We start from the raw sequence: 12,787 nt of genomic DNA, 5'->3' as shown, positions 1-12,787 counted from the left end.
AATCTTCATGACAAATATATACAAATGGCCAATAAACACCTGTAAAGATTCTCAACATCCTTAGTTATTAGGGAAATGCAAATCAAAACCTCAGTGAGATGCCACTTCACACCGATTAGGATGGCTATCACTTTACAAATAACAACAGAAAAGAACAAGCAGTTATGAGGATCTGGGGGAACTGGATCTCTGACGTTGCTGGTGGGAATGGAAAGTGGTACAGCTGCTGTGGAAAATGCTTTGGTGGGTCCTCAAAAAGTTAAACATGGAATTACCGTGTGACCCCGCAGTTCCATTCCTAGGAATATACCTTAAAGAACTGAAAACAGGACTCATACGTATATATACCAGTGTTCCCGGCAGCGTTATTCATAATAACCAAAAGGCTGAAACAAGCCAAATGTTGAGCAGCTGATGAAGGACAGACAAAAGGTGGCATGTCCACAGCGTGGAATATTATCCAGCCATAGAAAGGGATGCTATTCCAACATGTGCTGCAGCCTTGAAGACAGTATGCTGAGTGAGGTAAGCCAGGCCCAAAAGGACAAACATAGTGTGACTCCACTGAACATGAAATCTCCAGAACAGGCAAATTCTCAGAGGTTACCAGGGGGCTGGGAAGAGGGGGTGGTGGGGAGTTATTGCTTAATGGGTGCAGCCTTGGTGTTTAGGGTGATGAAAAATTTTGGGAATAGATAGTGGTGATAGTGGTACAACACTGTGAATGTACGTAATGCCTCTGAATTGTACACTTAAAAATGGTTAAAATGGCCATTTTTGTATATATTTTATCATAATAGAAAAAGAAAATGGGTTAAATGCTATTAGATTCTTTTCGGTGATTGAAATAAAGTAAAAGAATTTGTTGTAGAATGCTAAAGCCGTATAGAAATCCTCTGAGTCTAAATAACACCATTGAAAAGTGGGCAACATGCTTAAAAGACAAACTATTTTTAAAAGCATCAATTAGGGGCGCCTGGTGTTAACCGTCTGCCTTCGGCTCAGGTCATGATCTCAGGGTCCTGGGATTGAGCCCCGCATCGGGCTCCCTGCTCCCCGGGAAGCCTGCTTCTCCCTCTCCCACTCCCCCTGCTTGTGTTCCCTGTCTCGCTGTGTCTCTCTCTGTCAAATAAATAAAATCGTGAAAAAAAAAAAAGAAAACAAGCATCAATTATACTACCTTTCATTGGAAGGAAGAACGATTAAACAGAAGTGGCTTGAGGATGTTCATCTTCCTCTCTTATTAGCAAAGTGAATAAAAATAAACCTTATAGGCATGTCATCTCTTCTGCAGTGTTTGTACTTGGACTCTGCCAGCTTACAAGAGGAAGGCCAGATATCTTAAGTAGGCACATGCACGTGAAAGCTTTGCAAACTGAAAACCATTCTACAAATCCTAACTCCCTTCTCATTTTCTGGAAGAGCAGTGTTTAATCTACCTTTCAACTACTTCGTTTGATTAATTTATAAAGGATTATATTGTAATTTCTTTTTCTCCCTTGTAGTATTTAGTGTCTTTGATCCAGGACAATCTGGGATGGATGTGGGTGTTCTACTTTTTCATTCTCATGGTAAGTGAGTGTGTGCCTTTTTCAACTCCTGGTTTTTCTTACGAATTTAGTTCAAAGCATTTACTTAGATCACTTTTTAAATCAGCACAATTCCTGATTGCTCTTAATGACCCTTTTGTGAAAAGTAACATGTCATGAGTCTAAAAGATAGGTTTTTTTTTCAAGGTAAAAGTAACATGTCATGAGTCTAAAAGATACGTTCTTTTTTCAAGGTGGGAATGGGTTTTTAGTTTGCCCTTGACCTGAGCCTAATGAATATTGTCATTTATAATTCTAGAAAAAGTGGTGAGAGACTTGCTGAAAGTATTAATCGGTGTACTCTTCCCAGGGTACTCTCTATCTGCTAGATATAATTTGGGAATTCTGAAGGAAATTACAGCATACACCAAGCAACATTGGGCTCAAAAAGAAGCATTGCTATAATTAACACAGTGGTATGTAGGTTCTAAAATGAAGAGAGTCTCTTGAGAAAATATTTGTCATGCCTTCAACACTCTTGGCTAGAATTGTGTACTTTCTGGGAACTAGCCAATTCAGAGCAAGGCCTTATACTTTTAAAATGTTGCTCTCTGTTGAATAAGTATGTGACCTCCTCTCCTATATTATTGGTACTCAAGATAGGTCTACCTGAGAGAGTCTGGTGACAGCTTCATCCACGAGGGGATGCATTTTGTATCCCATCCGTAAATCTAGTACATCCTAATTGGAGACAGCCTCAAGCACCCCAAGTCCAGCCATGGTCCTCCAGCCTTGTCCAAGGAGCCCAGGAGTTCAGCGCCCGAATTCCCTGGAGCTGCCTTAAGGCGATGTATTCTGCTATCACAAAGGATGCTTCTTCTGCCTAACTGCCTTCCAGCTTCTAAAGACTGGGCCATATGTCTCTGTGTTCCTATTCTGACATCTGTGCTAAATAGAGGGAAATGTCTCCTGATGAACCTGCTGTGTGATCATACAAGAAATTGTACTAGAAAGAAAACTGGATTTATTGTGAGAAGCACTGTTTTTAAAGTGAGCTCCAGGGGCGCCTGGCTGGCTCAGTCAGAGCATGTGACTCTTGGCCCTGGGGTCATGAGTTTGAGCCCCACATTGGGTGCAGAGATTACTTAAACAAATTAAAAATAAATAAAAATAAATAAAGCGAGCTCCAGTACCAATTTTTTGCTCTACTATGGCAAATTATTTAATTTTGTGTACCTTAGTTCTTTTTCTGGAGACTATGTAACATTAAGTTTTTTAAAAAAATATTAACCTCGATTTTCAAAATCGTTTTCTAATTCATTAGAAAAGATCGAGTCATCTTTGTATGAAGTCGAAATGAATGCTGTCCACATTCATTACTACGTTCAAAACATGATGCTCTAACAGAGTTAATTAAATTATCAGTGCATATTTAATGCTTTTTTCTCTTCACAGACAAGTTGTACAATTTTATTTATCTCGCCGTTAATAGTGAGGGAAACCTGCTATCTTATGCAAAGACGACAAGCTCATGTATTGAGTGAGTGAGTGTTGCCAGAAGAGAAGAAGAGAAGAGAAGAACAATGGAAGACACATCAGGACTATTATTTCTTCTGATTCACCCTATTGGGGGTTGTCTTAAGAGCTCCAACAAAACCTCAGATTGTCAAGCCTCTTTCAACAATGTCAGCCACTTGAGATGCTGACCAGTGGTGAAGGCTGGGCTGTTTTTCTGCACTACATGAGTTATTATGGATGATTTTCTTTGTTGCTTCATAAATGTACTGAATGGCCTATCAGTCTGCCAGCCTCTATTTGGCCTGTTGAGATTTATCCTTTTAACCTGAAATACTGTCTTGGACTTGGACCCTAATTCTCCAGCCTGGACAGTTGAGTGGCCACGAGACGGTTGCACATGGTTTGCATCAATGACGGGCTCATTGGATCATTGGATTTTGCTTTGATAATGAGTTTGCCGAGAGCGGCTCATCTTTGAAGCCTCAAATCCTGGTAGAGTGCTCAAGCTGGATCAAGCATAAGCCTGCCTTGGACAAAGAATCCCTTTGTTAACTGTGGTGGGAAAAATCACACTACATGGTGACTGGCTCAGGCACTCTGTATCTGATTTAAAGTTAATCAGCTCCAGAAGCAGAAATGCCTTCAAATTATTGTCAGCTCGTTCTCTTCTGTCTTCATTCACAATTAACTTCGACTCCTGGAAGTACTCAGTCTTCCGTTCAAGGACCATAAGGTACATCATCAGTTGTCATGCACATTCCAAGGGGTAGCTCACAACCGAAGTACTCAACCCCAGACTTGCTCTCTGGGAACGTTAGGATCCACTAGGATGCTAATCTGCTTAGCCCTGTTTTCAGAGAATTGATCTTTCTCACAACCGGGTTCCTTGAGTTACCTCAGCAGAAGACTAGAATTAGAGATGGAGGAAAGACCTTTTGTCCTAGTACGCATCAAGTCTGTGACCTTGAATCACATCAGTGGGTTACTCGGGCCTCGGGACTCGGCATCTGCTCTTTAGAAGTTTGTGGCATGTATGTCTCCGAGGCTGGGAATTCTGTACGAATTAGCCCAACATTTTTAGGTCATTCTGTATATGTATTTTAAATTATGGACACGAACAAGGGGGAAAATGTGCAATTTTGAGGGCTGCCTAATTGGTGTTGGGTTAGGGAATATTTTTCAGCTTCTTGCTTTATACTCTAAAATGTGTGTAAATTTATGAACTTGTTAATGTTATTTAATCAAGGAGATTTCCAATCAGTTAATTCCTCATTACTGACAAAAAAAAGGGAAAATATGAAATACAGGAAGGGAAAATAAACTGACTTTTATAGTAAATACCTGTCCATCTGGTTATTTAAATATATACTCTGACTTCCTCGTTCTAGAATGTGGTTGATGCCTTATAATTTCCTGGGGTTGACCATTTACTGACCCTATGGGGCGCCTGCTTGTACGGATAGCTTCTCCCTGATGGCCCCATCTCTGTTATGTTCTGTGAACACCTTCCCTTCCCCTTTGTGTGAGATTGTGCTAAGTTTGGATGAGTGTCTGGTTGTAATTTAAGAATTGTTTATAGATGAATGCCATTTTTTATTATTTAACCTCCTTCTGACGTTTGGCTGAGAGTTTCCTCTCTGCCCACATAATCAGTATGGTAGCATTTTTGTGTCCTGACACCAACATTGTTTTCTTATCCTGTTTATTTTTATTTTTTACCCTATTTACACTTAGCTGGGTGAGTGTTCCCCTGACCTCTCTGTAGCCCCCAAGCAGTATCTGAAATGAAGTTATAGATAAGTGCTCAGCCCTGAGTGAAAGGATATATTTCATGATGGATTTATTTCCTTATTGTTCTAGTTCTGGCAGGCTACATAAGAATCAGCTTTAAGGAACTCCTAACTTCACTTTCTTATTAATTTCTTCTCCCTTGAAGAAAAGGCCATAGGGAAAGCTAATTTGGAGATGACAAGCTTCTCTGACAGCTACATCTGGGATGCTCACTAGGTTGAAGAAAATCACTGGCTTGCCCTTTCTGGTCACGCTGTGTTTTCTTCTCTCCTTCAGTGTAGTTTCAAAGGAAGAAAGTTCCCTCCCCACTCCTGCTTATTCTGTTCCTTCCTGCTTCCTAGAAGACCGGAGTCCCATAGTCAACGTTCACACAAGAAATGCATCGTGAAGTTGATGGAGGATGCAGGACGCTCTCATGCATTTCCTCCCTCCCCTCTTTAAAACCTCCAGAAGTCTTCCCTGCCTCTCCCATAAGTAACTGATAAAGCCTTTTCTTATCCCTCCTAGTTCTGCTGACTCCTATCCTATTTTTCTTTGCACAACCAAACCCTTTGAGTTCCTGGATACCTCTGCTGCCTTTCCGGGTAGCCTACTAACTTCCTCCTCAGTGAGGTAACGAACTGTGTATCTGCTTGTCCCGGACAGTCCCGGTTTATTCCTGTTGTTCTGACATAATTATTGGCAGCACCTCCCTTCTCTACACGCGCCCCGGTTTGCACACCTTATCCTTACCCTCTGACCTCTTCTTTCCTCACCCTACAGAAACCGCACATCTGAAGACCATTGAATTTGGAGATCTTTTTCTCTCATTTCTTATCTTTCTTATTTCCTCTCTTGTACTGGACACTGGTAACCACTCCATCTTCCCCCGGACTTTCCCCGCTGGCTTCTGTAGCATTTTAATTTATTGACTCTCCTGACTTCCTCTCCCCTTTACTGGGTTCTCTTCTCTGTTCACCTGCTGGTAGTTTCTTTTCTACAATAAGTGTCAGCAACTTTCCCAGATGGGCTGTTCTTCTCATCTACCAGTAGCTCTTGTGAATACTTAGTGAATAAGAAACCACTAAAGAGGTGTATGGCATCAGTTTGTTAAATACTATCTGGTGTATAGTGAAGAGCAAGTCTCAAGGGAAATGGACTCAAGTCCTATAACCTCAACCCCCTTGTCCCGTCCCCACACAGACCACTCTGCCAATTGCCTGCATGAATGGTTTTCAAGGTTTTTAAGTCATAAACCCTTTTGAGAATCTGAAAGTCATTTACCCTCTCCCTAGATCAAAACACACATATGAATGAACATTCAAAATTTGTTACAGGGTGTTCATGGGCCAAAACTTGAAGCCCTTCCCTGGACCACAAAGTTAGAAACCCTGGTGCAGAGAACCAAGTACCACCTGGCATGAGGTTTTCCACAGTCTGGTTTCAAGCTGACTGGTTTCTTTACTGATTGCCACTCTACACGAACCTTCTACAAAATCAGGCGGGTTGGCTTATCACTTGCTGCAAATGGCAGTTGTGTTTTCATATCTTCTTGTCTTTTTTTAAGGAAGCACCTGTATGTAAGTTTTTAAAAAGTTTTTAAAAAACTGTGATTAAAATACAGGTAACATTTACCATCTTAACCATTTTAAGCGTATAGTTCAGTAGTGTTATGAGTATTCCCATTGGTGTGCACACCTTCTTGTCTATAATACCCCCTTTTTAACTCTCAGCCTTGGGAATCTCATCTTTCCTCCCAGGCTTGGCCAGCACCAGCGAGTCCAAGAAACCTTTTCCAACCAGCCTGACTAGCATCCACTGTCTCGCCTTCCTTGGCTAGGAATAGCAGTATTACTTACTTGGTGCTTAGCTGTTTCTGTCTTAGCTATTTTTTACATCTAACTCCCCAAGGAGATTGTTGCTCTTTTTCTCCAATTTCTTGCATGGTTGGTGCTGAGTAAATGTTGATCATGTTGGAAAAGGTAGAAGGAAAATGAGAGAGTGGAGGGTAGGCAAAGCGGGCTGTGGGTCCCTGACCCTGCCAAAGGCCCTTCCACTTGTTTTATGTACAGTACCGCCTCCTGCCGTAGTGGCCAGGTTAGGAGGCCGGCTGGCCTGGGGTGCATTATCCTCTCCTCAGGCTCCTTGGGAGACCTGTCAGCTCTCCCAGAGGCTAAGCAACGGTGAACAGTGAGCTTTTTGCTCTAGCGCAGATCCCATGCTGTTCAAGCCGATGTTTGTATTCCTGCTGTGTGATTTTACCTGGACTGTCCTGCTTCTGCTGCCGCCGTTCCATTGCTCTTTATCTGTCTCAGCCCCTGGCGTCCTGCCTCCGGAGCTTTTCCTCATGACACCGCTCCTAATGCTCTTTCTCTTCTTTAAAGTTCCAGAGCCGTTATTCGTAGACCACACAGCCTGCCCCAGGCTGATTGATTTTACTGCTCTATTTTGTTCCCTGGTTGTTTCTGATTGTCATTTCCTCAATTAAATTGTGAGCATCAAAGAGTCAGCTCCATGTCCAAGGATGCACCCGCCATTTAATCAAGACAGCCAGTTTACCTTCCTATGTGGCCTCTTGCACTTTTAGATTGAGGGTCATCTTCCTTTTGCTTTTCCTTCGATGCCCTGATCACTTCTGGTGACCAAGTTTGTTTCAGCATCTATCGGAATAAATCAGATTAAATAGGAGATAACGATATTTATGTGAACATAGATAATATAGATCACTGAAATGGTTATATGCGTGTGTTATAGGTTATTATAGACAACAGTATATATGTTATATGTAAATATATATGTTGCATACACACACATACATACGTACATATATACAAATATGTCAGGTCTAATACTTGAAATTCTGTACCTGAGTACCCAGTGGTGTGGTCTTCCTGTCATCCTCACATAATAGTTCACATGCATGTACGTCTTTAAAAAGTGCCCACCCACTCACTACTTTCTCTTATGCCCACCACATCATTGTGAGACAGGCAGGACGTGTGGTTCTGTTCCTCAGATGGGAGAGCTGAGCTCAGAGACATTCAGTAGTTTGCCCAGGGTCACAAAGCTAGTACATGACAGAAGCAGAACGGAATAAAAATGCAGGCCTTTTGACCTAACTCTAGCATCTTTGCCATCATACCATACGACCTCCTTTCATTTACTCCCATCCTAGCCTTACTTGCAAGGTATATACATTGTGCAACTGCTCTCATCTTTTCCCAGGCCCAGAGTGCCAGGACCTGAGCAGATCTTGCGTTAAACTGCCTCTGGCCCTGCACCTGCTGCTCGGCGGGGGTCCCCCCCACCCCCACCCCAGGCCCCTCAGAGCTGCTGCTCTTATGCCAGCCCATGGCCTCCCTCTGCGGTTGCCTCCCGCCCCAAGTTTGCCTTTGTAAAGAACGCCTCTTCCCTCTTTTTCTCGGTCCTTCTCCCTGAGGCTCAGGGGGACTCCGCCACCTGACAGACCCTTGTATTGTCATTTCTTCCCTCCTTCCGGGCTCCGGGATAGTCGGTGCAGGTATGATGATGTCATGTGCACCCCTGTGCCAGGTCTGCCTCTTTCCTCTTGACCAAGATCCCTGCTTGGTTCCTTTCTTTCTGATGAATGCTTCATTACCTTTGAATGAGGGGCTTGCTTCTGAGATGCTGGGAGTCCGCTTTTTCGGGCCTGCTATTGCCCTCCTATTGAAGGAATAGCTGTTTTTTCCTTTTGCCCTTCCCGAATTTCAAGAAGTAACAAAATCGTTTGGAACTGTTTTGAATCCCCTTTATCACGGTGGAGTAGTTGATAAAAGTGCTGCCCTGTCTGACCAGAATGTTGTGGATTTTAATGGGATGATTGTATTTAGGTGAAACCTTTCAGCTGAGGACTTCAAAGGCCTTCACCTTGTTTAATAGTTACTATCACACCCTATAGAGGGACATCAGGATACCATAGTCCTAGATTCTGTGTGTGTGTGTGTGTGTGTGCGTGCACGCGTGCAATTGCTTATTTATTTAGCGATTTGTTTGTTTTCCTAGCCTCACCATAGACAAGTTTCAGAAACCTAACAGTAATGCAGTTGGTTTCCATTAAACTAACCACCTAATGAGTAGCATACATGAGTTGCCTTTGTTTTGTGGGATGAAGATGTTAGTGGGGATATAAAAGAACTAGAGGCAGTCGGGTGCGGCTGGGAGGTAAAGCAGCAGTGACTAGAGTCGAGTCCACCGAGACTCTGCCCCAAATGCCCCCAGAGCCGTGAAACAGGTTTCACCGTTGTTGGTACTACTAATTGGGTTCATGTAAAAGATGATCCTATGAATGAGCTCTTGGGAGGAATGAATGTAAGTGCTGCATCATCACCCAGATTGGTCATTTTAGCAGAACTTTCAAGAAACAAGCCTGTGTCGTGACCGGAGGAAAGGTTCCTAATTAAGTTAAAATAAGACCAAAGCCCCCCACCCCCTACTCCCCACCTCTGGTCTCTGCAATCACTTAGGCTATTGAAACAGCCTCTGGGTAAAGGGATGGGTTAGTTAAGACAAGAATCTTTTCAAGAAAAGACTTTCAGGGGTGGCATATAGAAATGCCCCAGAGCTGTCCCCCTTCCCGCATCCAGCTCCTATTTGGCTCGGGCACAGCGCTGCTACTTTTTGCCAGAGCTTCCAAATGTAGTGCTGCGGGATTGTGGTGGTTCTCATCTGTAAGGAGATTTTGTATCAACAGTTAACGTCTTCCTCCCTCTCCCCACCCCAAAAGAAGCCCGTCTTTCCCGGTCAGGCGGCTCATACTTCTTGACTCAGCAGGGGGAGACAAAGTCCCAGAGACCCTGCCTGCTGTACTTTCCAGCACCAGAGGGTGCCACGTGTTCTTTACATCATTATTGCTGTATATGTGGTTTGAAACCCTCTTTATTTCATTATTACCGTATATGTGGGGTTCCATTCCATACCCCCAGCCCTGCCCCCAGCCTCCTACTGCCACTGACGGCCGCCCAGCCTGTTTTACGGAAAGATGGAGATTCTCTGGGTTTTATGCACTTGGACAGTTCTGTCTCCCAGAGGAAGTGATGCCTTAGCTTCCCTGTAAATCTCACATTCATTTCCAGTCATTAAACTCTGCAAGCTCCTCAGTTGAGATCCTCAACCATCCCCTTCACACCTTGCTGCTGCCATCCCTTCTACCGTGAGGAATGAGTCCAAGTCCAAATCCAAATGGATGGGCTACCCATGCAAACCTCCCCCTCTCTCTCCCTCTCTTCCCCCCCCCCCCCACTAACTATTCCTTCCCTAACCTGGACACTAGCTTTGAATTATTGAGGTGAGAGCTAAAGGGTAGTCTACCTCCTCCCCACGGTGTGAACTCCTTCGCATCGTCCCCTAACAGCTGTCTGGTACCTGCACTTGGGAATGTTCTCGTCCGGTGACAGAGCGCACCCTCCCTAGTGGGGCCATTCCATCGTTCAGTAGCTCAAATTGTTAGAAAATTCGTTCTCCTTTCCTTATTATTTCTTCCTTCCAAAGTAACACAGATGTATTTTTTCTCTTGGAATATTTGAGGACAGCTTCCCTCTCTCTTTTAGCTTTTTGGGCTTCCAATCTTAAATTTGTATTGAAACTATTCCCCCAGCTATCGCTTTCTGATCACATCTACCAGTGCAGTTCTTTACTTTTGAAGTCCTCGACTATCTTTTTTGAGCTCTTCTTCTCTCTCGGATTTGATTTCCCCTCTCCTAATCTTCAATCTTGAGAACACTCTCTGGACAAAATTGTTTCATCTTCTGTGCTCCAGAGGCTCTTGTTCATACTCTATTTTCAGCCTTGTCTTTATCAGTCTACAGAGCTCTGGAAAGTCAGGATCATCTTCTAATCATTTAGAAAAATCTCCTTAATACAGTGCCTGGTGAGTGAAGGTAGAACTTAGTGAATGTTTAATTTTCTCTGTTCTAGTTCTTTCCTTTAGAAAGCTTCCTTTTTCACATTTTTCTAAAACCTACAGATGACTATGGAGTATTTATCTCTAGCCCCAATTTGTTACTCATTTTTAAATCTTAAATTGCCTGGAGCTCACGAGGATGTCCTGTTGGCAGCCCAATTTAATGTAGTTCATTTTCTCCACCCTGCAAATCCACTATATAACCTTCCTACTGGTCTTTGTATAATAAGCTACTTGGAACATTTTTGAACAACCTTGATTCTTCGTCATTAAGTAGCTGTCTCTTTTCCTGGACCATAAGTCCTCAACTGTGCCATAATCCTCATACTTTCTGGTTTCTCTTTAACTGTCAGTACCATCCGGCAGGCCCCCAGGTTCATAGCCTTAAGGATCATTTTTGACACATCTTTTCCTGTCTTCATGCAGTCAGCCTCCAGGTGTTGCTGATCCTTTCTTGCTTTTCTCATTCATTGTTCGTGTTGCTTTCTAAGCCACCTTCCTCTACCTGAATTATTCACAGCAGCCTTATTTTTGGTGTTCCCTGCCTAATTTTTGTCTTGTCCTGCTCCAGTCTGCCCCACATTCAACTCTTAGAATAATCTTCTTAAACATTACTTTTGTGGTGTTATTCTCCTGGTCTAGTATCAAAAGTGTCTCTTTTCTTTACTGGATTAATTTTGAGATCTTGCATGAACCCTTACCTCCAGTGAGAAAATCTGGGAGACCAGAGCTCTGAGAGCAAGCATGGGGGACACTTCTCTTCCACTGATGTCTTGTTTGTTACAGTGTTGAACACCTCTCTTCCCTTCCCTTTTATTTTTTAAATAACAACTTTATTGAGATATAATTTACACATACCATACAAGTCACCCACTTAAAGTGGATAGTGGTTTTAGGCACATTCACAGAGTTGTACATCCTTCACTGCTGTTAATTTTGGAATTTTTTTTCCTTTTTTTAAATTATGTTAATTAATTTTGGAATATTTTCATCACCCAGGAAGAAACCCCAGATTCATTAGCAGTCACTCTCCTTCTCCTTTCTCCCCAGCTCCTGGCAACTACTGATTTACATTTTTTTAAAAGATTTTATTTATTTATTTTAGAGAGAGAGAGAGAGCACACCAGTGCAAGTAGGGGCGGGAACAAAGGGAGAGGAAGATAATCTCTAGCAGACTCTGCGCTGAGCTCACAGCCCGACACCGGGTTTTCATCTCACAACCCTGAGATCCCAACCTGAGCCGAAACCAAGAGTCATGCGCTTAACTGACTGCGCCACCCAGGCGCCCCCTAATTTACATTCTGTATCTATTTGTCTATTCTGGACATTTCATATAAATGGGATCATATAATAATATGCAATCTTTTGTGATTGGCTTCTTAGCATAATGTTTTCAAGGCTGTTCTAACTGGGTTTTCTTAGATTCTGTATTTGTCTACTTGGCATTCATTCATCAGAGGGCCAACTGTATTAACTGTACTTTCTTATTTTCGGCATTCTTTTTTTTTTTTTTTTAAGATTTTATTTATTTATTTGACAGAGAGACAGAGCCAGAGAGGGAACACAAGCAGGGGGAGTGGGAGAGGGAGAAGCAGGCTTCCCGCTGAGCAGGGAGCCCGATGCGGGGCTCGATCCCAGGACCCTGGGATCATGACCTGAGCCGAAGGCAGATGTTTAATGACTGAGCCACCCAGGCGCCCCTATTTTCTGCATTCTTTTTTTTTTTTTTAAAGATTTTATTTATTTGACACAGAGAGACATAGCAAGAGAGGGAACACAAGCAGGGGGAGTGGGAGAGGGAGAAGCAGGCTTCCAGCCGAGCAGGGAGCCCAATGCGGGGCTCGATCCCAGGACCCTGGGATCATGACCTGAGCTGAAGGCAGACGCTTAACGACTGAGCCACCCAGGTGCCCCTATTTTCTGCATTCTTTTTTTTTTTTTTAAAGATTTTATTTATTTATTTGAGAGAGAGAATGAGATAGAGAGAGAGCATGAGAGGGGGAAGGGTCAGAGGGAGAAGCAGACTCCCTGCTGAGCAGGGAGCCCGATG

General features: G+C 43.1%; 1 protein-coding gene across 5 annotated transcripts in view; it reads left to right on the top strand.

Annotated features, from left to right (window-relative positions):
* SLC37A3 (solute carrier family 37 member 3) overlaps positions 1-4,367 on the top strand; it is a 38,607-nt gene extending 34,240 nt beyond the window's left edge. For all 5 annotated transcript variants that reach the window (XM_044919949.1, XM_044919950.1, XM_044919951.1 and 2 more), the window contains 2 exons: positions 1,506-1,571; positions 2,985-4,367. In XM_044919949.1, coding sequence (XP_044775884.1) covers positions 1,506-1,571; positions 2,985-3,077 — 159 coding nt within the window. In that variant the 3' untranslated portion in view covers positions 3,078-4,367. The remainder of the gene's footprint in view (positions 1-1,505; positions 1,572-2,984) is intronic.
* The last annotated feature ends 8,420 nt before the right edge of the window (positions 4,368-12,787 follow it).

This window comes from Neomonachus schauinslandi, chromosome 12 (genome assembly GCF_002201575.2).
Source record: "Neomonachus schauinslandi chromosome 12, ASM220157v2, whole genome shotgun sequence".
NCBI lineage: Eukaryota > Metazoa > Chordata > Mammalia > Carnivora > Phocidae > Neomonachus > Neomonachus schauinslandi.
This window is presented reverse-complemented; position numbering and strand designations above follow the sequence as displayed.